Below are 26,992 nucleotides of genomic sequence, written 5' to 3' on the forward strand. Positions count from 1 at the left end.
TTAACGCACTGTTGGGCACAGTCTGGTAGAGGAACTGACCAACAGGTCATTCTTTCACACACTACCTAAAGTAATGGTTTAATTGAAAAAACAAAACAAAACAAAAAAAAAAACAGTACAACATAAATCAACAATAAATGTGACAGCTACTGTAAATAAGGTATACATACACAGAAACGACAACATTTAAATTAACAATAAGGACGTTAATTATATATTAAAAAAAAACACATTACATTGTGGGAATTGTGTGGCTTTCTGTCATTTATGCTCGCTTTCGCATCTGCAGCTAGAAGGAAAAGAAACTATGTAGGAGTTCTATAATTATTTTTTTTATTGTTACTTGGCTGTTTCTAAACTCGTGTTGCCTTTAAGAGTATCCTTGCCTATTTGGACTCAAGCAAATAAATCACTATTAGTAGGCAGTAATTTGTAATGTTGGGTAGAACAGCAGCATTTTTTAAAGTTATAGCTAATATGCTACTAATAAAAATATGACACTAAATTCTGTTAAATTAGTGAACAGACAATTTCTCAATGGACAGTTTTGTTGTTGTGAGAATGGCATGATTATTGCTGCAGTAATAATAGCGTTTTGGAGGTACTGTACACGAATGTAAACATTGGATGGACAGGGATAGAAGGGCACGGTAATATCTGATGTGAAGATGTCTTTTTCACAAAATCCTATGGGGAAACGGACAGAAACTACTAAAACCTATTGAGAAGGACTGCGAACAAGAAAAAGAGAGCTTTTTTAGTATTCCTGCACCTCTTTGCCCCACCTGTACCGTTAACTTTCCTGCAAAATCGTGAGCTTTTCCACAATACCGTGAGTGTACCGTGAGATTAATACCGTGATATACTGAACATTTGAGTGCACTTGACCGAACAGGGCAAGCTCAAGTTTGCCACGGACAAGCAAAAAATATAAAAAGTTAACTTTGAGTCCTGCATAGCAGTATGACAGAAAATAAAAGGGACTACAGTACCTGTGGCACTGATAGTGTGTACAGTGATGTGCTTCAAGTTTGTGTCCTGAAGTCACCTTGTCAGTGAGCTACCTGGCAGTGTTGCTATCCTTGCACTGCAGTTATAATGCAGCAGTGAAGGCTTTGAGGAAGATCGGGTGAGGAAGCGGAGATAAGACCCAAATGGTAGAATACATCAGCTTGCCTGACGAGTTTTTATTTCTGAACATGTTCAGCAGAGCAGAAAGGCAAAGCAAATGTGCCACAGAGCACTAGGACTGGGAAAACAAGTCAAACTTAAGTCATGCTGCATTTCCAGTCAGAGCCCCTTGGTGCCAAGCAGTGGCTCCTTCAAAATTCCCTGGCAAATTAGACTGGCAAGAGATGATGCTGTCAGGCAAGCGACAGAGTCAAGCAGACTGAGGCAAAATGTATTCCACAGCAAGCTAAGTCCTCATTGTTGATTACTGCATGTACTGACTGTGATGTAGCGAGGAACAACAGAGACTAAGGCAATTGGAGATGGATTATTTTTTGGGGGGAAGTTGAGTTCAATTTCACTGATCACACCCAAGCCTAATTACTTCCAGACCCGTTCAATCAAGAAATCCTTTAATTTGAACCTGTCTGAAAATGTAAAGTCAGCCAAAAGATCTCAAAAAGTTGCAACAAAATGCCATGATCCAAAGAAAGTCAAGAACAGATGAGAAATGAAGTAATTGACATCCGTCAGTCTGGAAAGGGTAACAAAGCCATTTCTAAAGCTTTAGCACTGCAGTGAACTACAGTGAGAGCCATTATCCACAAACTGAGAAAACATGGAACAATGGTGAACCGTCCTGGAGTGGCCAGTCTACAAAAATTGCCCCAACAGCACAGCGATTACTTTTTCAGAAGGGCACAAAGGAACCCAGGACGACATCAAAACAACTGCTGGGCCCTCCTGCCTCAGTTAAGATCATTATTCGTGACTCAACAATAAGGAAGAGACTGGGAAAAATTACCCAGAGTTCCAAGGCAAAACCCACTGGTGACCTCAAAGAACATAAAGACTCGTCTTACTTTTGTAAAAAGAAAAAAAAACTAGGGTGAGACACATTAATTAATCGTGATTAATTAATTGCAAATTAATTTGTAAAAAAAAAAAAAATGCATTTCAATCTCTTATTGTGTTCCAAACAACACAGAACCTTTGTCAGTGCACGAATTCCCGGTACACCAATGACACTGACACACACGTCAAAGAGGCGGGGTACACCCTGAACTGGTTGCCAGCCAATCGCAAGGCACATACAAACAAACAACCATTCACACTCACATTCACACTTACGGGCAATTTAGAGTCTTCAATCAACCTACCACAGATGTTTTTGGGATGTGGGAGGAAACCACAGTACCCGGAGAAAACCCACGCAGGCACGGGGAGAACATGCAAACTCCACACAGGCGAGGCCAGATTTGAACTCAGGTCCTCAGAACGGTGAGGCAGATGAGGTAACCAGTCGGCCGCCGTATTTTCACTTCATTGAGTGAAATAAGTATTTAATCCCCTACCAAAACAATAAAGAATTCTCGCTCCCACACACTAGTCCTCTCACTTTAAGAAAGTACTCCTTATCTAAACTCGTTAGCTGTATGAAAGACACCTACAGCGGCTGAAATAAGTATTTAACATGTCACAATTTTTCTCACTAAATACATTTCCAAATGTGCTATTGACATGAAATGTTCACCTGATGTTGGGAACAACCCAAGTAATCCATGCATACAAACAAAGTAGAACAAATATGATCAGAAATTGTGTGTAGTAATGTGAAATGTATTGAACACATGAAGAAAGAGAGGTGCAAAAAGGCATGGAAAGCCAAGACAACACCTAAAATCTATCAATAATCAAACAGCAATTCAGCCACTTGTCAATGCAAATGAATATCAGCTGGATGAGTCCTAATTGATGGCCTACAAAAAGGTCTCATTTCCAAGGTATGAATCAAGACACATCTCATGATGGGTAAGAGCAGAGAGCTGTCTCAAGACCATCGCAAAATAATTGTTGCAAAACATAATGATAGCATTGGTTACATGTGCATATATCAGCTTCTGAATGCTCCAGTGAGCACGGTTGGGGCCAAAGCCAATCATACCATCATGGATTTGCCTCGATCAGGTTGTCCTTGCAAGATTTCTGACAGAGGAGTGCAAACAATAATCAGAAGAGTTGTCCAGGAGCCAAGGGCCACCCGTGGATAGCTTCAAAAAGACCTGGAATTAGCAGGTACTGTTATCACAGGGAAAATGGTGAGTAATGTACTCCGTCGCCATGTCCTTTATGCACGCTCACCACGCAAGACCCCATTGCTGAAAAAAAAGCATGTCAATGCTCATTTAACGTTTGCTGAAAAACATTTGGACAAGGCAGTTAAATATTGGGAGAATATCATCTGGTCTGATGAGAGCAAAATTGAACTGTTTGAATGCCATAATGCATACCACGTTTGATGGTGAAGTGGCACAGCACATCACCCTCAAAACACCACACCAACAATGAAGTTCGGAGGTGGGAACATGATGGCGTGGATCTGCTTTTCAACAAATGGTACTGGTCAACTTCACATTATTGAAGGAAGTATGAATGGGCAAATGTACCAAGGCATTCTTGAAAAAAATCTGCTACCATCTACGAGGATGATGAAATTGAAACGAGGGTGGACATTTCAGCAGGATAATGATCTTTGGAACTCTCAATTGGTTTCAAAGAAAAAAATATATATAAAGCTGCTAGAATGTCCAACCGAGTTACCTGACTTGAATCCAATCGAAAATCTATGGAAATAATTGAAACTCAAGGTCCATAAAAGTAGCCCATGGAACCTTCAAGATTTGAAGGCTGCTTGTGTGGAGGAATGGGCCAAAATCACACCAGAGCAGTGCATGCGACGTGTTTCTCCATAGAGGAGGCGTCTTGAAGCCGTCATTGCAAACAAAGGCTTTTGTACAAAGTATTAAAAAAATTCCAGTTGGCGTGTTCAACACTTTTTCCCTGTGTCGTTTCACATTATTACACACAACTTAATTTCTGATCTTATTTTTTCTACTTTCTTTGTATGTATGAGTTACTTGGGTTGTTCCCAACATCTGGAGAAATGTTCATGTCAATAGCACCTTTGTAAATATATTTAGTGAGAAAAATGCTGGCGTGTTATTTCAGCCGTTGTATCTCAATTTGTTATATTTATAAAGACACCTTTCCACAGAATCAATCAATTAGACGCCAACCTCTCCATCATGGGCAAGACCAAAGGACTTTCTAAGGACATCAGGGGCAAGATTGTAGACCTGCACAAGGGTGGAGTGGGCTACAAGACCACTGGCAAGAGGCTTGGTGAAAAGGAGACCACTGTTAGTGCAATAATTAGAAAATGGAATAAATGAATTGACACCATTTTACATGCACAAAGACTGACAGAAGTGTCCTGTAATTGCTGTGTCCACACCCCGGAAGCTGAGGACCCCACCCAATCAATCGAGGGGCGGAATCGGGGACAGGGGTCCATCCGAGAGCAGCCCGATGGACGGGACACGTCACACACCCAGGGACCCAGGGCGGTCGGCCGGCCCCACCGAGGTGCCCTGACAACTGTCCACCCGGTGGGTGCCGCAAGGACCCAATGCCACCCACCCAGCCAACCACCCCCGCCCCACCACACCGCCCCACAGGCCGCGCTTAAAAACTCCACTGTGACATAGTAAAACTGTTCCGGCATGAAGGGATACAGATCCTCCATTCTGCTTGACCTAACAGCCGAACAGGACAAAAAAAAAAAAAAAAAAAAAAAAGTGAGAAAATGGAATAAACATAAATGAAACGAATGAATGTCAATCTCCCTCAGTCTGGGGCTCCTCGCAAGATTTCGCCTTGTAGGTTATAAATGACCACGAGAAAGGTTAGGCATCAGCCCAGAACTACAGTGGAGGAGTTTGTTAATGATCTCAAGGCAGCTGGGACCACAGTCACCAAGAAAAACATTGATAACACACTATACCGTAATGGATTAAAATGCTGCAGGGCTGTCAGGTCATCCTGCTCAAGAAGCCACATGTACAGGCCCCTCCGAAGTTTGCCAATGAACAACTGAATGATTCAGAGAATGATTGGGAGAGATGTGAACAAAATCAAGCTGTTTGGAATCAATTTGTCTCGCCGTGTTTCAAGGAAGAGGAATTCCTCCAGAGATGTGTGCAAACATGGTGATCAAACATGGTGCCAAGTAATGTTTTGATCGGGGTCAAATATTTATTTCCCTCAATGAATTGCAAAATAATTAGAATCTTTTGTTTAATGTGATTTTCTTGATTTTCTTTTTAATATTCTGTCTCTCTCTGCTAAATATGGCTACCATTAAAATTATTCATGAACTGTTGAATTCAAACATATTTCTGTATCTACTGTACACAGCAATGTACTGTACATGGTGAACATGTGTTTCTTATTTAGAACTAGGTTTTGTGAAACGGGACCTTTTAGTTGTTGATGTGTAGAAAACACCTTGTTTATATGAAGGTTCAGCGGGTTTCTTGTGGGTGTGTTGTTATGTATTCCAGTTGCACGTGTAGCCTACTTACCTCTCATGGGTACATGGACTTGGAGCAGTAATTAGCAACATTTCTTTTCCCCCTGCAGACTCTTTGAAGAATTTAAGACACAGTCAGTGTCACTTGCCTTTCATGAGTCATCACTTTTTGTCAGTTCTTTCTAGGTTGTTGCCTTCACTGGAAGTCAGTGGTCCCATACCCTTATGTGAATATGTACCTTAAAACCTGCCATGAAAACACGTTTTCCCCATCATCCACTAGCCCAGCATTTTGGCTTCGTTGGGACTGAGCTAATCAATACCAGCTTGTGACTGTAACTATTAATTACACCCAGCTGTGACTCTGAGCAGCCCATCTGCTTTGTAACCTCTGTGGTCTTTTTACAGGGAGGGGGCATTGAATTAATTGCTTAAAATATTGTAGCAGTGGAAACAAGTGAAGAGGAGGGCTGTAGCCACTTGAACATAGTAAGATTCTTGTTAGCAAAAATAGCTCAGCAGTGTTTAAATAGGAAAGTGGAAGAATCAGTGAAAAAGTTGTCTACAATTGTAAGGATACGTATTTTCTCAAGGACGTTGTCATTACATTTTTATAGACTATACACTGTACGAAGCTAAAATCAAAAATACATTTCTAAAATTTCCTCCCAAAAGTTTCAAAAAATACCAAGAGGTCATGATGGATAAAAGAATGAAAATACTATCTGTCATGAACGGAACAGAGGCTAGGACCCAAAAATGCAAGACTCCAAAACAAATGGACAGTTTCCAAAAAGAGAGGTTTAATAGACGGGCATAGGTCGGTACACGGGCAGGCAATCCAAGAAGGGCAACAGTATCCAAGAACATGAGGCAAAGAGGCAAGGTCGATAATCGGAACAGGGTCAAAGTCTTACTGTGAGTCTGTGACAAGGAATGCTGGAACGTGACGACAAGGTACAACGAACTGGCAACGAGTGGGAATGAGACACGAGGTTAAATACAATTGGTAATTAGGTATGAACGAGGCACAGGTGGTGAAGATGCTCACAGGAGCAGGTGTGTGAGAAACGAGAGAGGAAGACAAAACCTGGCACACACGCACACACACACACACACACACACACACACACACATGACAGTACCCCCCCCTTAACGGCCGGCCCCAGACGGCCCTGGGGCCCCTGGATGCGCAACGTGGAAGTCCCGAATGAGCGAATCATCCATGATAAACGCAGACGGTACCCATGAACGTTCCTCAGGCCCATAGCCCTCCCAGTCCACCAGATATTGAAACCCCCTCCCCCTCCGACGAGACGACAACAGCCGCTTCACAGCGAAGACAGGGTCCCCATCCACAAACCGGGGGGGAGGAGGGGGCCTGGAAGGCGGGACCAGAGGGGACTCCCGGGCTGGTTTGAGTAGGCTGACATGAAAAGCAGGGTGGACCCGCATCGACCTTGGGAGCCTCAGCTTCACGGTGACAGGGTTGATGATCTTTGTGATGGGGAAGGGCCCAACGAACCTGGGAGCGAGCTTCTTGGACTCCACCCGGAGTGGAATATGTTTGGTCGAGAGCCAAACTCGCTGACCCACTTTGTAGTTCGGGGCCGGTGTCCTCCGACGGTCAGCAGCGGCTTTGTAGGACCGTCCCTGGCGCAGCAGCATCTGTCGGGCTCGCTCCCAGGTCCTCCTGCAGCGTCTCACCAAGGTTAATGCCGCTGGAACTGTGGACTCAGGGGCTATGGCAGGAAACAGAGATGGTTGGTAACCATGCACAACGTGAAAAGGCGATAGACCAGTGGATGCAGAGGGGAGGGAATTGTGGGAGAATTCGACCCAAACCAATTTCTGAGACCAGGATCGCGGATCCTGTGAAGAGAGACATCGGAGCCCCGTCTCCAGGTCCTGGTTCAGCCTCTCGGTTTGGCCGTTGGTTTCAGGATGAAACCCAGATCACAGACTGACGGTAGCACCTATGAGATTGCAAAACTCCTTCCAAAATTGCGAAATGAATTGGGGACCCCTATCAGACACCACATTCTTGGGGAAACCATGGAACTTAAAAACCTGATTAATCATCAGCTCGGCAGTGTCTTTAGCTGAGGGGAGTTTTGGAAGTGCAATGAAGTGTACCATTTTAGAGAACCTGTCAACAACTGTAAGAATGCGAAACTCAATCGCGTAATCTGACACCCTGCGCATACCTTGTCGTAAGGTGACAAGGGAGCGAGCTGCCTCACGATCAGGAGTGGAAAATTGAAAAATTTGCTCCATAGTCTTTACGAAAAAAGCCCATGAATGACACGTGGCGGAATTGCGGCTCCATTCAGCAGTAGCCCACGCCTCCGCACGACCAGTCAGGTGGGAAATGACGAAAGCGATCTTTGCCCGCTCGGTGGGGAAGGCAGCTGCCTGGAGCTCAAAGTGGAGTTCGCACTGCGTGATGAACGGCTTAATGTTCCCAGAATTTCCCGAGAACCTCTCCGGTCGAGAGAGCTGTGGGCAGACAGCAGCGGAGGTGGCAGGTGGCTGCATGTTGACTGTTTCACATGGAAATACCGTGGCGGTATTGGGTGTGGTGCCAACTGGTTCCTTTTCTTGGATAATTTTCATAAGAAGTTCAAACTGTGAGGCCACCTGTCTCATCATATTGTCCTGATGCCTTGACAGTCCCTCTAGATGAAGGTGGAGGGCAGCAAGCTGCTCATCCTGCTTCGAGAGGCGTTGACCCTGCGCTTGAAGGGCTTTGCGCACCGGGTCTGAGTCTGCTGGGTCCATGTTATGGCCAGTTCCTTCTGTCATGAACGGAACAGAGGCTAGGACCCAAAAATGCAAGACTCCAAAACAAATGGACAGTTTCCAAAAAGAGAGGTTTAATAGACGGGCATAGGTCGGTACACGGGCAGGCAATCCAAGAAGGGCAACAGTATCCAAGAACATGAGGCAAAGAGGCAAGGTCGATAATCGGAACAGGGTCAAAGTCTTACTGTGAGTCTGTGACAAGGAATGCTGGAACGTGACGACAAGGTACAACGAACTGGCAACGAGTGGACATGAGACACGAGGTTAAATACAATTGGTAATTAGGTATGAACAAGGCACAGGTGGTGAAGATGCTCACAGGAGCAGGTGTGTGAGAAACGAGAGAGGAAGACAAAACCTGGCACACACGCACACACACACACACACACACACATGACAACTATCTGTCAAAGTGTATCTGATTTGAGGAAATGTTGTGTATTCAAGGTAAAATATGAAAATGTAAATTTCATCCTTGTCGTGTGACGATTTTACTAGATTTTGTCCCTTCAGTCAAGAACAAATTCTGGATCGTGAATGGCAGTGCCGCTGTGTGAGAAAAAGCACAACTGAGCATTCCGCATGGATTCTGTGACTGTTCGTGAACTGAAGCGTAGTGCATGAAACAAAGCAATATTTGTCTGAAATATTTATTGGTAAACCGATTTGTTCGTTAACAGGGACGTTCGTGAACTGAGATTTAGCTTCACTTGGATTCAGGGATTATTATTTTGATGTGATTGGGAAAAAGAGGACGGCAATATGCAAGGTTTGACTATGACATCTAAGATCCATATTTCACTGGCCTGGAGATTTGTTAGCTGTCTAATGGTGATGGAGTCTCCGCTGGTTGCGGAGACGTCTCCCCAAAGGTAATGTTCCCTGGAGTTTCCCGGAGACTAGCTGAGTTGCCAGGCAGATGTGCAAATGTGGAGTCCTTTTGGAGACTCTTCCATGTACTCACTATAGAGGAAAACCTTAAAGGGAACCCCGACTATAATTACAACTATGTCTTAAAATACAACCACTGACCTCTACTTTTGAAATACAGTGTTACATATTTATAAATTATTCTTCATCCATCCATCCATTTTCTGAGCCGCTTCTCCTCACGGGGGTCGCGGGCGTGCTGGAGCCTATCCCAGCTATCATCGGGCAGGAGGCGGGGTACACCCTGAACTGGTTGCCAGCCAATCGCAGTAAATTATTCTTTTAAATTATAAAATTAGTTTTTGTTTACACTGTAATTTGATACATGGTAGCCACCATGTTTTTGCATGTGCAATATATTCTGGGATTGTGGTTGGGTTTGTATTTGCCACCGTATATTGTTGCCCTCTCTTATATTAGTTAAACGTTTAAAAATCAAAACAAGTGCTGCCCTCTGCCGAGCTGAAGTTGAACAGTTAGGTTAAAGTTTTGATGTTAGTTTTCCCTGCCATTTATCTTCCATACATGGCATTGTATGTTCCTCTCAAACAATTACATTTTAGTTTCATCTATCCACAGAATATTTTGTTAGTAGTACTGTGGAATATCCAAGTGCTTTTAGCTAACTTCAAACGTGCAGCAATGTTTTTTTTAGGCAGCAAGGGCTTCCTCCTTGGTGTTCTCCCATGAACCCCATTATTGTTTAATGTTTGACGTTTGGTAAATTTGTCAACAGAGATGTTGGCATGTGCTAGTGATTTCTGTAAGTCTTCAGCTGACACTCTAGTGGTTTTGTTTTGTGTTGTTTTTTTTTTTAACCTTTTTGAGCATTCTGCACTGTGCTCTTACAGTCATCTTTACTGCTTGGAAGAGAAGCAACAGTGCTGAACTTCCTCCGCTTATAGAAAATATGTCTAACCGTGGACTGATGAACATCCAAAACTTGATGAACGACAGTTTTATACAAGTAAATGTGTGCGATTGTAAGCGTCTTTCGAGTGTCTAGAAAAGCGCTATATAAGTGTAATGCATTATGATAATAATAATAATTATTATTATTATTAAACAATTCTTAGTCCTAGACCTGAGTGCTCTTTTGAGCAAGGAACGGTATACATCAGGCAATGCTTTTTGACAGGAGTCAATTCTAAACTGGTGTGTGATTGGACTCCAAGTTGGCACAGACCTGACTCTGATTCGCTCTTGGAGAATGCGTAGGTTCACTCAAATGTTCCTCGTTATTTTCAATAAAAATATGAAAGCAAATAATTGTTTGTGTGCTATTAGTTGAAGCAGACTGTTTATTCTTGTGATTATCATCAGAACACATTTTATGACCGATTTATGCAGAAATGTAAGACATTTCTCAGAATCTTAGTAGCAGTTGTGACTAGCTTTCACTATATCACAAAGTTCACAGTACATTTTGTTCAGTTAGTTTTTGAAATGTAACTTTAAATGATGCAGTGCAATCTTTTCAGTTGTTCTTTTAACTTTAATAAGGTGTAAATATAATTTTTTGGAGTGGAATGGTGGCGGACTGGTTAGCATGACCACCTCATAATTCAGAGGTCGTAGGTTTGTTTCTGGGCTCTGGCTTTCCTGTGTGAAGTTTTCATGTTCTCCCCTAGCTTGCGTGGGTTTTGTCTCCGTTTCCCTCCCACATTCTAAAAACATTCATGGTTGGTTAATTGAGGACTCTAAATTGTCTTCAACTGGGAATGTCAGCATAAATGCTTGTTTGTCTATATTTGACTAGACGTGCCCTGCAATTGGCTGGCGTCCAGTCCAGGGTGTAACTGCCTCGCTCCCAGTCAGCTGGGATAGGCTCTAGCACACCCGTGACTCTACAGGATAAGCAATATAGGGAATTGATGGATAAAAATACTTTTTTTGCGTTATGATCAGTGAAGAAAGTTTGCAACTGCAACATGTTGTGACCGAGCAAGATTGTATTACTTCACATGACTTGCTTAAGCCAACTAATGACTTGACATGACAGAAATTTGGTGAGGAGTCGACTTTAGTTGCTTGATTTTTGCCACGGTAACCTGGGACTTGCTTGAAACTTAAAACAACTTGAAAATTATAGGATGAGACTAATTACAAACCCCAATTCCAGTGAAGTTGGGATGTTGTGTAAAAGGTAAATAAAAACAGAATACAATGATTTGCAAATAATTTTCAACCTCTATCCAATTGAATACACTGCAAAGACAGCCTATTTCATGTTCAAACTGATACATACGTACGTAATTTATTTAACAAATAATTTTGTCGAAGGCGAACGCCTGTGTTCACTTCCAGTTTAGTTCGATATACTTTTGTTAGAATCAAACAAATTTTGTCTCGAAAGGGCACCACGTCTCTTTTTTATGTGTAAAATTTAGAAAAAGTGACAGAAATCCTCTTATCAGTCTCATAATCTGAAGGTTGCTACACTAAGGAAATCGAAATTCTAGATTATAGAGGTCTCATTGTTAAACTCAAAACAACACGGAGTGGAATATTATAGAATATTTCATGAAATCTACGATGGATCTACAGGGAGACACACAGAGGCGTCTAACTACAAAAAAGAAACACGAATAATGGGGAAAGAAAGAAAAATAGGCGAACGAAAAGGGAAATAGGACATCGTGTGTTGCTGGGCTAAAATTGAAAATGTGATCGTTTAATGCAAACAGAGCGAGAGACGGCGAAGGTTTTTTTTTTTTTGTGAAGCTAGTTTTCCCCCCAAATTATTAGGCACTAATTTTGTACATGGTGGCAATGATTGTTGTGTCCTACTCACAACCGTAGATCCGTGGGTCTTTGTGGTTGTCTGTCTCCTCGCAGCTAAGAAGAAAAACAAAGCAGGTTTGATTGAAGAAGAAGATGCACAAAAATAAAAGAAAAACAGACAAAAAAAAAGGAAAATTGTTGTCCCATCGGGGTGCGCTCGTAACTTTCCTATCGATTAAACTTGTGGTGGGCCCGTTCTTGCTCTCAACTGCGTGCATGACCGGTACGGAATGCTGGTCGTTGCTTGCTGAGGCTCCGCCAACAGATAACAGCTGGGAAAAAAAACGATCGAAGCCGCCATCAGGTTCCGGTGGTCACTTGCGCACGTGGTGGCGGGAGGACAAAGGAAAAGGAAAGGGGAGGGAGTTGGCCGAAGCCACACTGCAGCTGAAGAGCTGTGAGCAAGACACAAGAGAGCAAGACCCAAGAGAGAGAGAAGAGGCGGGAGTCAAAGGTTAAATACCCAGGAGGTGTATCTAAGAGACGGGGGAGACTGTAGAAGACCACGCCCATTGACTTGAATTTTAGTCTACAATTTAGCCATAAAAATGGTATAAAAAATCTTATATTAATATAAAATACTCCCAACTTTGTACTCTTACTCATAGATCAAGCACATAGAATGATTGTTGAAACTAAAGTTTTGGCAGATCAACTGCTTATTGTTCAATCCAACATTTTGTACTGTTTGGCTTAAAATCAAGACGAACAGTTCTCAAAATCTCGCAGCTGGACCTGCAAAGCCGACACAATCACACAGACATCAAGGCATACATTTGGAATATTTGTGCAGCGTTCGTGAACTATCAAAACAGACATTCATCTTCAGTTAAAGAAACCTCAAATGAGTCCCCACACAGTAACTCTCAAATGCCAGCAGATGTCGTCCGCATTCCAGCAATGTTCCCAGTGGTTGAGAGAGTCCAACCTTTTGGTCATTCTGTCACTTTAAAAGAAGGAAAAGTGTCTTTGATGTCTGGCATCCAGATTTCGAGGGGAACTGTTAATTAGCTTAAGAGCCGAGTGAGATACGCCAGTGAAGAGAGATACGCAATGAATGGGTGTTCTGCTCCTTCAAGAAAGTGCCGCCATTCCTCCAATGCCATCTTCACCGCTAAGAGTTCCTTGTCTCCGATTCCATAATTCCTCTCCACCTCAGACAGTCTGTGAGAAATGAAGGAATGTACCTTACCATCCTCTGGGTATCGCTGGGACAGCACCGCGCCAACTCCTCCCTCCGATGCATCAATCTCAATACATTTTCGATGTGGGTCTGGGTGGACCAGGACAGGAGCAGAGGAATACAGTCTCTTTAGTTGACAAAAAGATAGGTCAGCCCCGTCTGACCAACGGAAATGTGTCAAGGTAGATGTGAGAGCGGTGAGGGGGGCTGCAACTCGATTGTAGTTTCGAATGAAATTGGCAAAGCCGTTGCAGCTCCTTTCGTGTCGAAGGTTTTGGCCCTTCAGTGACCTACCTTGGCTGGGGCCATCTCGAGCTGCCCCTCAGCGATGACGTAGCCCAGGCAGGTGGTCCTTGGAACATGGAACTCACATTTTTCCACCTTCACAAAGAGCTTGTTCTCGAAGTCTCTGGAGAACCTGGTGAACATGTTGTTCGTGATCTGCGCTGGAACTGGAGAAGATCAAGATGTCGTCAATGTACACAAACACAAATTTGCCAATCATGTCACGCAAAACGTCATTGACCAGGACTTGGAAGATAACAGGAGCGTTGGTCAAGCCGAAAGGCATGACGAGGTATTCGTAGTGCCCTCTATGAGTGTTGAACGTCGTCTTCCACTCGTCCCCCTCTCGAATGCGGACAAGATCGTATGCCTGGCGCAGGTCAAGTTTGTAAAAGATTGTTGCTCCGTGAAGGGGGGAAGAGACTAAATCAATCAGGGGCGTGGGGTACCTGATCTTTTTGTTAAGACCACGATAATCAACACACTTTGTCCACGAAGAAAAAACCTGCTCCCACCGGTGAACAGTAAGTCCAAATTATACCTGCCGCCAGCGACTCGCTGATATAAGTTTCCTTGGCCTCCCCCTCAGGATGTGAGATGTTAACGAGCCAGCTGCTGGGAAGTGGTGCACCGCGCTGGAGCTCTACAGCACAATCGTATCGTCTGTGTGTGGGCAGAGCTGTGGCCTGGTGTTTACTGAATACTTGAGCTAAGTTTTGATAAATTACAGGGACACAAGACAAATCAGGCTCCTCACTTTGACTTTATCATTAGGAGGCCCCGCAGCAGTCAACAAGCAGTTCGCATGGCAAAAATTGCTCCAGGAGGTTATTTTAGGGACTGTCCAGTCGATGTTGGGATTGTGGGTCTTCAGCCAATGGAAGACAAGAACAATCTGAACTTGCAGTCAATCAAAAACAAAAACTAAACATTTCTTGATGGTTACCAAAGAGTTTAAGAGGAACAGGGACGGTCGTTTCTTTGACACGAGAAATCAGCTGCCCATTGAGAGCAGTGGCCTTCTTTGGAGCGGTTAGAGTTTACAGATTAATTCCCAATTGAGTCACCAGTCAGCGTTCAGATTCTCATCTGCTCCAGAATAAAAAAAATACACTCCCAGCATGCTCCCCTGAACATCAATGGTGCTGTGGCGGAGAGGGTGCGCAGCACCAAGGTCCTGGGAATGCACATCACTGAGGACCTCTCCTGGACCACCAACACCTCATCACTGGCCAAGAAAGCTCACCAGCGCCTCTACTTCCTGCGCAAGCTGAGAAGAGCCAGAGCCCGACCCCCATCGTGTCCTTGTTCTACAGAGGGACCATAGAGAGCATTTTGACCAACTGCATCACTGTGTGGTACGGAGCCTGCACCGCATCCTGCCGCAATACTCTCCATCGCATAGTGAGGGCAGCTGAGAAGATCATCGGAACCTCTCTTCCCTCCCTGCAGGACATTTACAGCACCGCCTCACCCGCAAAGCCGCCCTTATAGCGGTAGATGCCACCCATCCGTCACACAGCCTCTTCAGTCTGCTGCCATTAGGCAGGAGACTGCGGAGTCTGCGGGGCAGGACTACCTGACTCAAAGACAGTTTTATTCATCAGGCTGTCAGGAATCTGAACTCTCTGCTCGCTCTGCCCCCTCTCCCACTTCAGTCCTCTGCAAACCTGAACTCTGAACTCTGATGCCCCTGAAACATGTAGATGCACACACACTCACACACACACAATACACGCACACACTCACACCAGACTCAGGGTCACACCAGCCACTTTTGCAGCATTGAGGTTTTGTCATCTAATTTATAAATGTGTTATTTGCCTTGGTTCTCTGACCTTGACGATGTTACACACATCACCTGACCTTTGATATTTGCACATTCAATTGATACTTTTTATACTGCATATACAAGAGTTTATTTAGCTTTTATATTGATGTTATTATGTGTCTGTCTTTCGGACCCTTGAGTAACGTAATTTCAACCTCTGTATGTGTTACGCATATTGAAGAATTGACAATAAAAGTACCTTGTACTTTGTACCTTGTATCATCTGTGACATCTGTCAAATCCGGGCTGGTACCCAATTTAACTAGATTTATGTCACGCCACTGCTCTAGGGTCTTGCTAGTGGCTTATATAAGACTGAACTCCTGGTTAAAGTGGGAGGAGATAGCTATCGGGGTGGCTTGATGTTTGATGGGGACAGGTGAATCTTTTCCAACAATACGATTTAATCAAGGGCCTGGTACTGCATGGCCTTCAAAAGGGGAGCTGGGGAGGTAGTCAAAAAGGAATACAGAGGATCACACATCATGCAACCTTTTTAATCTAAAAGTCCTGTCAGTCACCTAGCTATGTTTTTCGTCACGCTCTGTCCTTCTGCCAAGTTTCCTCTAAATCTCTACATCTTTTACACACTGCTCTAGTTCTATTATTAGCTCGATGCATTTTTTTTCACTTTGCATATAATTTTGAACTCTATCCCTCTTTTGATCCCCAAAATATCTCACTCGATGTTAGAAAATACAATATGTTGGTGTCCTAATTATCTTGTGGCTTTTCAAGGAAGCATATCCATTCAGTGAGAAGGTTACCTTAAATTTTTGACCACTCTGCCTGGCATTACAAAATATGACCCACCCTTTTGTGACGTGTAGTACAAAAAGGTAAAAAAAAAAACACCACACATTCTCTTTAACTCTGCTGGTTTCTTTCTCTTGCAGCTCTGCACGAGTTCCCCACAGACCTGTTCACAAACAAAGAGAGAACTGAAGGAGCAGTGGCCTTGCATGTCTTGTGTGTAAGTTATCCATACAGCTGTATAATTCAAGAGTGTGCTTTTATTAATTTTAGAGCCCCAGTACGTTTACATTTCACAGAGTAAACCAGTTGATATTCTATCCATCCATCCATTTTCTGAGCCGCTTCTCCTCACTAGGGTCGCGGGCGTGCTGGAGCCTATCCCAGCTATCATCGGGCAGGAAGCGGGGTACACCCTGAACTGGTTGCCAGCCAATCACAGGGCACATACAAACAAACAACTAGTCACACTCACATTCACACCTACGGGCAATTTAGAGTCTCCAATTCATGCATGTTTTTGGGATGTGGGAGGAAACCGGAGTGCCCGGAGAACACCCACCCAGGCACGGGGAGAACACGCAAACTCCACACAGGCGGGGCCGGGGATTTAACCCCAGTCCTCAGAACAGTGAGGCTGACGCTCTAACCAGTCGTCCACCATGCCGCCAGTTGATATTCTAGACCTTTGGAATTTTGGACTTTTGGACTCCTTGGCGGAGTCCAACTCTCACGGGAAACAAATCGGACTTACTGCTGGCAATGCGGACCAAACACGCAGATTGGTCCCTGACACCTGTCGTACAGGGACCAATCAGCCCGTATCAAGGATTCCGGTACCCCATAGTCCCGGAGCACCCCCCGCAGCACTCCCAAAGCAGATGGTCGAACACCTGCTCCAAGTCCACAAAACACATATAGACTGTTTGGGCGAACCACCATGGACCCTCCAAAACCCTGCGGAGGGTGTAGAGCTGCTCCACTGTTCCACGGCCAGGACGAAAACCACTCTGCTCCTCCTGAGTCTGAGATTCAACTTCCTGACGGACCCTCCTCACCAGCACCCCTGAATGGACCTTACCAGGGAGGGTGAGGAGTGTGGTCCCCCTACAGTTGGAACACAACCTCTGGTCCCCCCTTCTTAAAAAGGGGGACCACCACCCCGGTCTGCCAATCCAGAGAGACTGATGTCCACACGATGTTGCAGAGACGTGTCAACCAGGACAGACCCACAACATCCAGAGCCTTTAGGAACTCAGGGCCAATCTCGTCCACCCATGAGGCCTTGCCACTGAGGAGCTTTTTAACCACCTCGGTGACCTCAACCCCAGAGATAGAAGAACCCACCTCAGAGTCCCCAGACTCTGCTTCCTCATCGGAAGGCATCGTTGGAATTAAGGAGGTCTTCGAAGTATTCCACTCACCGTCTCACAACATCCCAAGTTGAGGTCAGCAGCTCCCCATCCCCACTACACACAGTGTTGACGGAGCACTGCTTCCCCCTCCTGAGAGGCCGGATGGTGGACCAGAATTTCCTCAAAGTCGTTCTCCATGTCCTCACCGAACTCCTCCCACACCCGAGTTTTTGCCTTTGTTCTACTTGGCCAGCCGGTATCCTTCAGTCCCACAGAGCAAAAAGTCCCAATAGGACTATTTCAGCTTGACAGAATCCCTTACTGCTGGTGTCCACCAACCGGTTTGGGGATTTCCGCCACGACAGGCACCGACAACTTTACGGCCATAGCTCCGGTCAGCTGCCTCAACAATGGAGGCATGGATCATGGTCCACTCGGACTCAATGTCCCCCACTTCCACCGGGACGTGCGGGAAGTTCTGTCGGAGGTGAGAGTTGCATCTCCTTCTGACAGGGGACTCTGCCAGACGTTCCCAACAGACCCTCACAATATGTTTGGGTATTCCAGGTCGGGGCGGCATGGTGGATGACTGGTTAGGACATCTGCTTCACAGTTCTGAGAACCGGGATTCAAATCCCGGCCCCGCCTGTGTGGAGTTTGCATGTTCTCCCCGAGCCTGCGTGGGTTTTCTCCCGGTACTCCGGTTTGTTCCCACATCCCAAAAACATGCATGGTATGTTAATTGAAGACTCTAAATAGCCTGTAAGTGTGAATGTGAGTGGAAATGGTTGTTTGTTTATATGTGCCCTGCGATTGGCTGGCGACCGGTTCACGGTGTACCCCGCCTCTTGCCCGAAGAGAGCTGGGATAGGCTCCAGCATGCCTGCGACCCTAGTGAAGAATAAGCGGTACAGAAAATGGATAGGTGGATATTCCAGGTCGGACCGGCATCTTCCCCTACCATCGAAGCCAACTCACCGCCAGGAGTTGATCATTTGACAGCTCCGCCCCTCTCTTCACTTGAGCATTCAAGACATCCTATGACACCACCACAAAGTCAATCATTGAACTGCAGCCTCGGGTGTCCTGGTACCAAGTGCACATGTGGACACCCTTCTGTCTGAAGATGGTGTTCGTTATAGACACTCCATGATGAGCACAGAAGTCTCATAACAGACCACCACTCGAGTTCTGGTCGGGGGGGTTCTGGTCCTCCCGATCATGCCTCTCCAGGTCGCACTCTCACTCAAAAAGACTCAGAAAGGGTGGGTACTCTGAACTGCTGTTTGGTGCATATGCACAAACAACCGTCAGGACATGTCCCCCCACCCGAAGGTGGAGGGAGGCTACCCTGTAGTCCACAGGGGTAAACCTCTATGTACACTTTGGGTGCAATAAGTTGGGTGCAATAAGTATGCCCACACCTGCTCAGCACCTCTCACTGTGGGCAACTCCAGAGTGGAAAAGAGTCCAACCCCTTTCAAGAGGACTGGTACCGGAGCTCAAGCTATGTGTGGAGGTGAGCCCAACTTCAACCCCAATTCCAAAGAAGTTGGGACATTGTGTTAAACATAAATAAAAACAGAATACAATGATTTTCAAATCATGTTCAACCTATATTTAATTGAATACACTACAAAGACAATATATTTAATGTTCAAACTGATAAACCTTATTGTTTTTAGCAAATAATCATTAACTTAGAATTTAATGGCTGAAACAGGTTCCAAAAAAGCTGGGACAGGGTCATGTTTACCACTGTGTTACATCACCTTTTCTTTTAACAACATTCAATAAACGTTTGGGAACTGAGGACACTAATTGTCGAAGCTTTGTAGGTGGAATTCTTTCCTATTCTTGCTCGATGTACAGCTTTAGCTGTTCAACAGTCGCCGTTGTCGTATTTTACGTTTCATAATGCGCCACACATTTTCAATGGGAGACAGGTCTGGACTGCAGGCAGGCCAGTCTAGTACCCACACTCTTTTGCTACGAAGCCACGCTATTGTAACATGTGCAGAATGTGGTTTGGCACTGTCTTGCGGAAATAAGCAGGGGCGTCCATGAAAAAGACATTGCTTGGATGGCAGCGTAATGTTTCTCCAAAACCTGTATGTACCTTTCAGCATTAATGCTGCCCTCACAGATGTGTAAGTTACCCATGCCATTGGCACTAAAACAGCCTCATACCATCACAGATGCTGGCTTTTGAACTTTGCGTCCATAACAGTTCGGATGGTTCTTTTCCTCTTTGGTCCGGATTTCCAAAATTTCCAAAAACAATTTGAAATATGGACTCGTCGGACCACAGAACACTTTTCCACTTTGCATCAGTCCATCTTAGATGAGCTCGGGCCCAGAGAAGCCGGCGGCGTTTCTGGGTGTTGTTGATTAATGGCTTTTGCTTTGCATACTAGAGTTTCAAGTTGCACTTATGGATTCTGCGCCGAACTGCGTTCCTGAGCCCCTGTGGTGATATCCTTTACACATTGTTGTCGGTTTTTGATGCAGTGTCGCTTGAGGGATCGAAGGTCGCGGTCATTCAATGTTGGTTTTCGGCCTTGCCGCTTACATGCAGTGATTTCTCCAGATTCACTAAAACCTTTGATGATATTATGGACCGTAGATGATGAAATCCCTAAATTCCTTGCAATTGTACGTTGGGGAACATTGTCCTTAAACTGTTCGACTAATTTTCTCACGCACTCGTTCACAAAGAGGTGAAACTCGCCCCATCTTTGCTTGTGAATGACTGAGCAATTCAGGGAAGCTCCTTTTATACCCAATCATGGCACCCACCTGTTCCCAATTAGCCTGTTCACCTGTGGGATGTTCCAAACAGGTGTTTGATGAGCATTCCTCAACTTTCTCAGTCTTTTTTTGCCACCTGTCCCAGCCTCTTTGGAATGTGTTGCAGCCATAAAATTCTAAGTTAATGATTATTTGCTAAAAACAATAAGGTTTATCAGTTTGAACATTAAATATATTGTCTTTGTAGTGTATTCAATTAAATATAGGTTGAATATGATTTGCAAATCATTGTATTCTGTTTACATTTATGTTTAACACAACTTCCCAACTTCATTGGAATTGGGGTTGTATATCAAGCCGCAACTTCTCAATCTCGCTCACCAGCTCGGGTGTGAGGTAGACATAGAAGTGACATTCCACCTCCCTTGATTGGACCCCCAATGTGACCGCCTTCGGCCACAACCCAGCTCACTACGCACCTGACCCCATTGGTCCCTCCCACAGGTGGTGAGCTCATGGGAAGGAGGACCCACATTGCCTCTTCAAGCATTGCCTGGCCAGGCCCCATAGGTGAAGGCCCGGCCACCAGGCATGCCTTCGAGCCCCACCTACAGGCCTGGCTCCAGAGGGGGTCCCCGGTGACCCGCGTCCGGGGAAAGGAAACTGAGGTCCATGTATGTTCATCATCAATAGGGGTCATTTGAGCTGTGCTTTGTTTGGTCCCTCACCTACTGTAAGTCCTGTTTGCCATGGGTGACCCTACCAGGGGTGTAAAACCCCAGACAATTTAGCTCCTAGGATCATTGGGACAGACAAACCCATCCTCTAGGTGATGGCTCAGGGAGGGGTAGGCTGTGATGGTTATTGTTATTCAATGGTTACGTGGACCAAAGAAAAAACACGGGGTTGAAGAAAAATATCATGAAATGACTGCAAAAATTGTGATTGTGCCAAAATCTCTGGACTTAGACACTAAACACTAAAATCCCATTTCACAACCTAGAATAGTTACACTTACTGATGCTCTTGTAATTTTATACTTCTCTCTTCACAGACTATTTACCTGTTCTGTGCTCTAGCTCTGGTCTGTGATGACTACTTTGTCCCCTCCCTGGAGAAGATATGCAAGGTATGAATATGTGGATAAACAATACTGTCTGTTGAGTTAATTATTATTTATCTTGCTATTGTTGAAAATTGCATAACTTTGACTGTCGATGGATTGATATTACCACCTTCGACTGTGAATACAAATCATACACTACATTCTCCTCAGATTAAATCAGATTTGAGAGAGACTGGATTTAAAAATAATAATAATAATAAAAAACAAGACAATTTATAAAACGTCATAAGGATTCTTACCCACGTTTAATAGGAACATCTTTCTGAGAACCCTTACCATCATAAAAAAAAAAAGTCCACGATGTAAAACGGTTGAGGAGGTTGTTCACAAATAAACACACGGACAAATCCACTCTGATAAAAACATAACATCCTCAGAAGAGGGTCAGTATATATAATACAACTGTTTGCATCCATCCATTTTCTATACCGCTTATTCGCTTTAGGGTTACGGGTAAGATGGAGCCTAGCCCAGCTGACTTTGGGCAAGAGGCAGGATACACCTCATACAGGTGATGTTAGCATCCAGGTATTTATTTATTTATTTTTAATATAATGTATTCAAAGTTGACTCATATTTTAAATATATTGTGTTTTCTGCGCCAAGCTCACAAAGTTTATTTTTGCAGTTTTCTGTGATAGCAAAATAAGGTTGTTCAGTATAAGTTGGATGGGAAAAAACATTGGGGCTCTTCTATGTATAATTTTCTTCACGACTCTTCTCGATCCCGGGCTTTGCAGCATCTTCATCTCAGTGAGGACGTGGCAGGTGCAACCTTCATGGCTGCAGGCAGCTCGGCTCCCGAGCTCTTCACGTCCATCATTGGTATGAAGACATACGATTAGCTGAAACATGGTGTACATGACATGAGCATTTACATTTTATATATTTACATTTTTGTGAATATATATATATATTAATATATATATTTTATTTAATATATATATATATATATATATATTTTTTTTTAAAATATATATATCTTTATATATATACGGAATTATTTTTTTTTTAAACGCAATCATAATGGTGTCAGTTATCTGTCAATTGTATGGCCTGGTCCCTATCCCCCGTGAAAAGTGGGGGTCCACTGTGTCTGTCTGTCTGTCTGCATGCGTGTATGTTTGTGTGTGTGCGTGCATGCATACGTGTACGTATGGGTGTATGCTTTTGTGTGTAACTTGGCTCACTTTCTTCCCAGGAGTGTTTGTTACCAAAGGTGATGTAGGTGTGGGGACCATTGTTGGCTCAGCAGTCTTTAACATACTGTGCATCATCGGCGTGTGTGGCTTCTTTGCAGGACAGGTATGATGTAATTTCGGCGCTGATTCAATAGACAGAAATATTGCTGGGTGGGTGGCTTTGAAGATTGAGCAAAGTGAATGAATGAACTATTAATGTCATGCCAGTGTCAGATTTATTTTTTACAGTTGCCTCCTGCTCCCCGCTCCCATCTTTGTCAAAGTGTTATTGCTTAAAAGAGTTGTTATATAAAGAGAAAATATCAAAATTAATATGATTTGTACAAAGTCAGCCTCAGACAAAAGATTGTAAATTCATGTCAAGAAACACAGATAATATAGAGAGCATCTTTCACTGATCCCATCTGATGTGCAAGTGGAAGGGTGGGCCCTTGAATTAAAATGAACAGAGTCCAAGGATAAGCTCTTTGCTCTGAAAAACACACACACTTGACTTCAGTGATGTAATCCCAGATTGCATATTATGTAATCATAGTGAGATAATGAGGTAGAAACACAGGCGATATGACAGGGCTTGGAGAGATGTGGTGCAGTAAATTCATCATCCGGTCTATCAAATGCACTTTGCAGCACAATAGTTTGCATGTTTGCGTGAATACTCTGACTTTCTCCCATATGCTGTTTGGCAGCATGGTGTACTAGTGTTAAGCATGTCTGTATGACAGTTCCGAGGTTCTTGGCTCGATTCTCGGCTCAGGCCGTCCCATGTGGTGTTTGCACGTTCTCCCCGTGCTCTTGTGGTTTTTCTGCGGGTGCTTTCTCTCACATTCCAATGGTGCATGTAATTAATTAATTGAAGTGTATATGTGAGTTTAAATGGTTGTCTGTATGTGCCCTGCAGTTGACTGCCAACCAGTCCAGGGTTCACCCTGCCTCTCGCCCAAATTCAGCTGGGATAGGCTCCAATTCACCCACAACCTTAATGAGGACAAGTGCTATCGGAAATTCTTCTCTCTCGAGGACCGTTCATACTTCATTAAGATTAGTAACTGTCTGTGTCTTGTTTTTGATGGTTTATGGCTGCTGATTCGTTTAGCGAAGTTAAAGTTTAGTGAAGTTGCGTCTTGCCAGTCTCTATTGTCTACCTTGGCGGGGAGCGGCGGTAGTGCGAGGCTGGAGTGCCGGGTGGCATCTTTTGCATGGCATGTCCGCTACACTAGCCAATCGCAGGGCACATATAAACAAACAACCATTCACACTCACATTCACACCTACAAGCAATTTAGAGTCTTCAATCAACCTACCACGCATGTTTTTGGGATGTGGGAGGAAACCGGAGTCCCCGGAGAAAACCCACCCAGGCACGGGGAGAACATGCAAACTCCAAACAGGCGGGGCCGGGATTTGAACCCCGGTCCCCAGAACTGTAAGGCGGATGTGCTAAACAGTCGGTCACCGTGCCGGCTGGCTACATTTTCCTTTTTGTAATTTTATGAAGCTGTGAAGGACTTTGAATTGACTTGTGTATGATTTGTGCTCCACAAATAAACATGCCTTCTCTTGCCTTGCCGAAAGGTCTCTTGCCTTGCCTAAAGGTTTTGGTGAACAGGTGGTGTTTCAGGAGTTTTTTATTTTTCATTTGTTTTTTTATTTTTATTTTTTATTTATTTATTTATTTTTTTTACAAAATGGAAGGAAGCTAAAGGATGCAGCATCACAAATTTGAATAGGGGTGGGGTTTCTGGGGCGTTGAGACCGTCAGTAAGATGAAAGGCGGCCCTTTTAGTTGCAAAGCACAAAAGAAATCAAATATGAGTAAATATTTTCAAATGTACTTTTCCTTTACGCTTTACTCTGGTTCTCAGCAGCACATATAGCAATCATAGCTGGGAGTGGCACTTTCAAGGTGTGACTTTTGACTCCCAATCTCAGCATGAGAATTGTGTGGGAAACGAGAAGTCAAGACACTGTTTCCTCTTTTGAATTAGTTAAAAACTACACCAGCACCATTGTAAAATGGCATACAGTGTCTTTGGCATAGGCCCAATTTGGGGGTGAAGCACCCCTAAAATTTATCCCAGGACAGCTAAAATTTGAAAGACCCCTCTAGTTTTGTAGGGTGTTTTTAAGTGTAAAATCATAGTACTTGGTTATTACGTAATATTTTATCAACAAAAAACAGCAAGGCCGCACACATTGCCTCAAAAATGGTTTGCTCCACTAATAGGTGTTTCTAGCCCATTTTGGGAAGCACCCCTAAAATTAATCCCCGCACCCCTAAACCTTTCATCCTAGAATCGCCCCAAGTCGTTGACTTTCCGATACAAGAGGTCTGTTGAACAATTCTTCTGTTTACATCAGTATGCTAATGATATCTGTGTGTAACAATGTTGCAAAACACTAGCTGTTTTACTGTACAATTCTACCCTTTCTGTACCCCCTCAGGCTGTGAAGCTCTCTCACTGGGCTCTCCTTCGAGACAGTATTTACTATACCTTTTCAGTCACAGCCCTTATTGTGGTAAGAGACTCATTTTGGGACCTTGCGTCCTTCAAATTTCATTCATTGAGTTTCTAGACCTCATCATAATGATCATTATTTTCTCAAAAATTGGTTTTAAACACTATGTTTCATCTTGTCCATCTGTTTGATTATCTGGGCTTAAATGTCTGACAAAAATATGATGCAAAACAAGCATAATACACCACTCACAAAAAGTGTCAAATGCCAGAAAATCTTATATTTTATAAGATTATCCTATGAGATTGTCCATGGGTCTGATGTGTGTTAAGAGTGGAGTCGTCCCGATTTTAGGGTCCGAAACAGGAGGGGGCCGACAATCTTAAATAAAAATGTGTTCAATATTTACGACCAAAACTTCATGTGTTGGGAACGCCAACTTCTCCCAAATCAGGATGCCAAGAATGGTGACCTGGAACAGAATGTAGCCAATCAAAGAAGCACCCAAGACTGACACAAACAGAAAATACACAGAAATATCTTCCCCGATGCCGTTTTATGTATAGTTTAAAAGTGGGTTCCCCAGACACCAAGAAGTACTGTATTTTACAAAGCAAGTCTTTGTTGAGAACATCGCCATTTTACAAGGCTCGCAACTTCGGCAATCTTCGGGAACACTTGGGAAACAACGGTGCATATGCGGAAGTGTTTCTTCTTCTTCGGTTTTGTGAAATGACGTGTGATGACGCGAGATTTCTACATTGGCGATAGGACAGACTCTTTACGTGTGATGTGCTGTGTTGAGATTCTTGGCGCACACCACACACATGACGGCCAAAATTGTTGAGTGGCGGATTTTTTTAAAATCTTTGTGTGTGGGGTCTGTAGCAGATACAAAAAATAGTTATATTATATTTGAAAAAATCTTTGTGTGTACTAAGCTTTAGAGAACAGCAAAAATTGTGCAAAAATTGCTGAAACATTGAACAGTTGGATATGTACATTCGAATGTTTATTATAGGTCAAATTAAGTTCACTTTTGAAACTTGCACTTTTCACTTGAAAAATTTATATTTCTGACTATCCCGTAAATAATCGGACATAGTTTTGTCAATTACAATGAAAAAATTTAACACTGAAAATTTTCTGTGCCTCTCTAGTTCATCTACGATGAGAAGGTGTGCTGGTGAGAAAAAAAAACAACGTATTTTTGTATTTATTTTTAATCAAACTGTTCATCAGTCAAAATAACATGACTTGTCGTATATGCTTGTGTCAAGGTGGGAGTCTCTTGTCCTTGTTCTGATGTATGCAATCTACATCCTCATCATGAAGTGAGTCACCTTCGGATGACTTCAATCTGTCAAATAGACTGAGTTCTTTGCACTTAATTTCCTGAATTGCTGAGTTTCCGCTCAGTTGTTTCCGGTTTTGAAAAATTGCCTAATTCTACGTACGGTGTTTTAGGAACATTGTCTTTTTTAAGTTCTCCTCCAAAGCACCAAGCAGCAAATTAGAGCGCTCGAATATATGTATTTTCTTGCATCCGTGGATATGAAGGCATAGAAGTCAATATTCATCCTAACATTGTGGTTACGTTAGATTATTGATATGATAATCCCAGTTAGTAATAGAATATGCATGTGGTAATGTAATAATGTTAATATGAAAATTTTTAGTTATGTATTTAGGCAGAAAATATCCATCGTGTTGTATGTGTGTTTAAGTTATTTTATTTTTATCTGTTTTGCATTATTCGTGTCACATAAAGACAGATAAACAGACAGACAGAGGAAGTGGCCGGGCTTCTATGAATACGCATGAAAAACCTCACAGTGTAATTGTGGGGCTGCTGACGTTTTAGGTAACTTTTCTCCATCTAACCGAGTATACAATCAAATGTCGTCATCAGATCCACTGTTATTCTGAGTTATTTTTTAGTTCCTGGATCTCTTCCTTTAAGAAGTCTATTTCACCATTTGATG

At 43.6% G+C, this 26,992-nt stretch overlaps 1 protein-coding gene across 1 annotated transcript in view; it reads left to right on the plus strand.

Moving 5' to 3' along the window:
* The window catches only part of LOC133403963 (sodium/potassium/calcium exchanger 3-like), a 72,749-nt gene that overhangs the window by 32,008 nt on the left and 13,749 nt on the right, over nucleotides 1-26,992 (plus strand). The window contains exons 3-9 of the mRNA XM_061679453.1: nucleotides 16,257-16,333; nucleotides 21,274-21,348; nucleotides 22,086-22,170; nucleotides 22,547-22,650; nucleotides 24,993-25,067; nucleotides 26,168-26,193; nucleotides 26,288-26,341. Of these exons, the coding sequence (XP_061535437.1) occupies nucleotides 16,257-16,333; nucleotides 21,274-21,348; nucleotides 22,086-22,170; nucleotides 22,547-22,650; nucleotides 24,993-25,067; nucleotides 26,168-26,193; nucleotides 26,288-26,341 (496 nt within the window). The remainder of the gene's footprint in view (nucleotides 1-16,256; nucleotides 16,334-21,273; nucleotides 21,349-22,085; nucleotides 22,171-22,546; nucleotides 22,651-24,992; nucleotides 25,068-26,167; nucleotides 26,194-26,287; nucleotides 26,342-26,992) is intronic.

The sequence above is a fragment of the Phycodurus eques genome, chromosome 6 (assembly GCF_024500275.1).
Source record: "Phycodurus eques isolate BA_2022a chromosome 6, UOR_Pequ_1.1, whole genome shotgun sequence".
In the NCBI taxonomy this organism is placed as follows: Eukaryota; Metazoa; Chordata; class Actinopteri; order Syngnathiformes; family Syngnathidae; genus Phycodurus; species Phycodurus eques.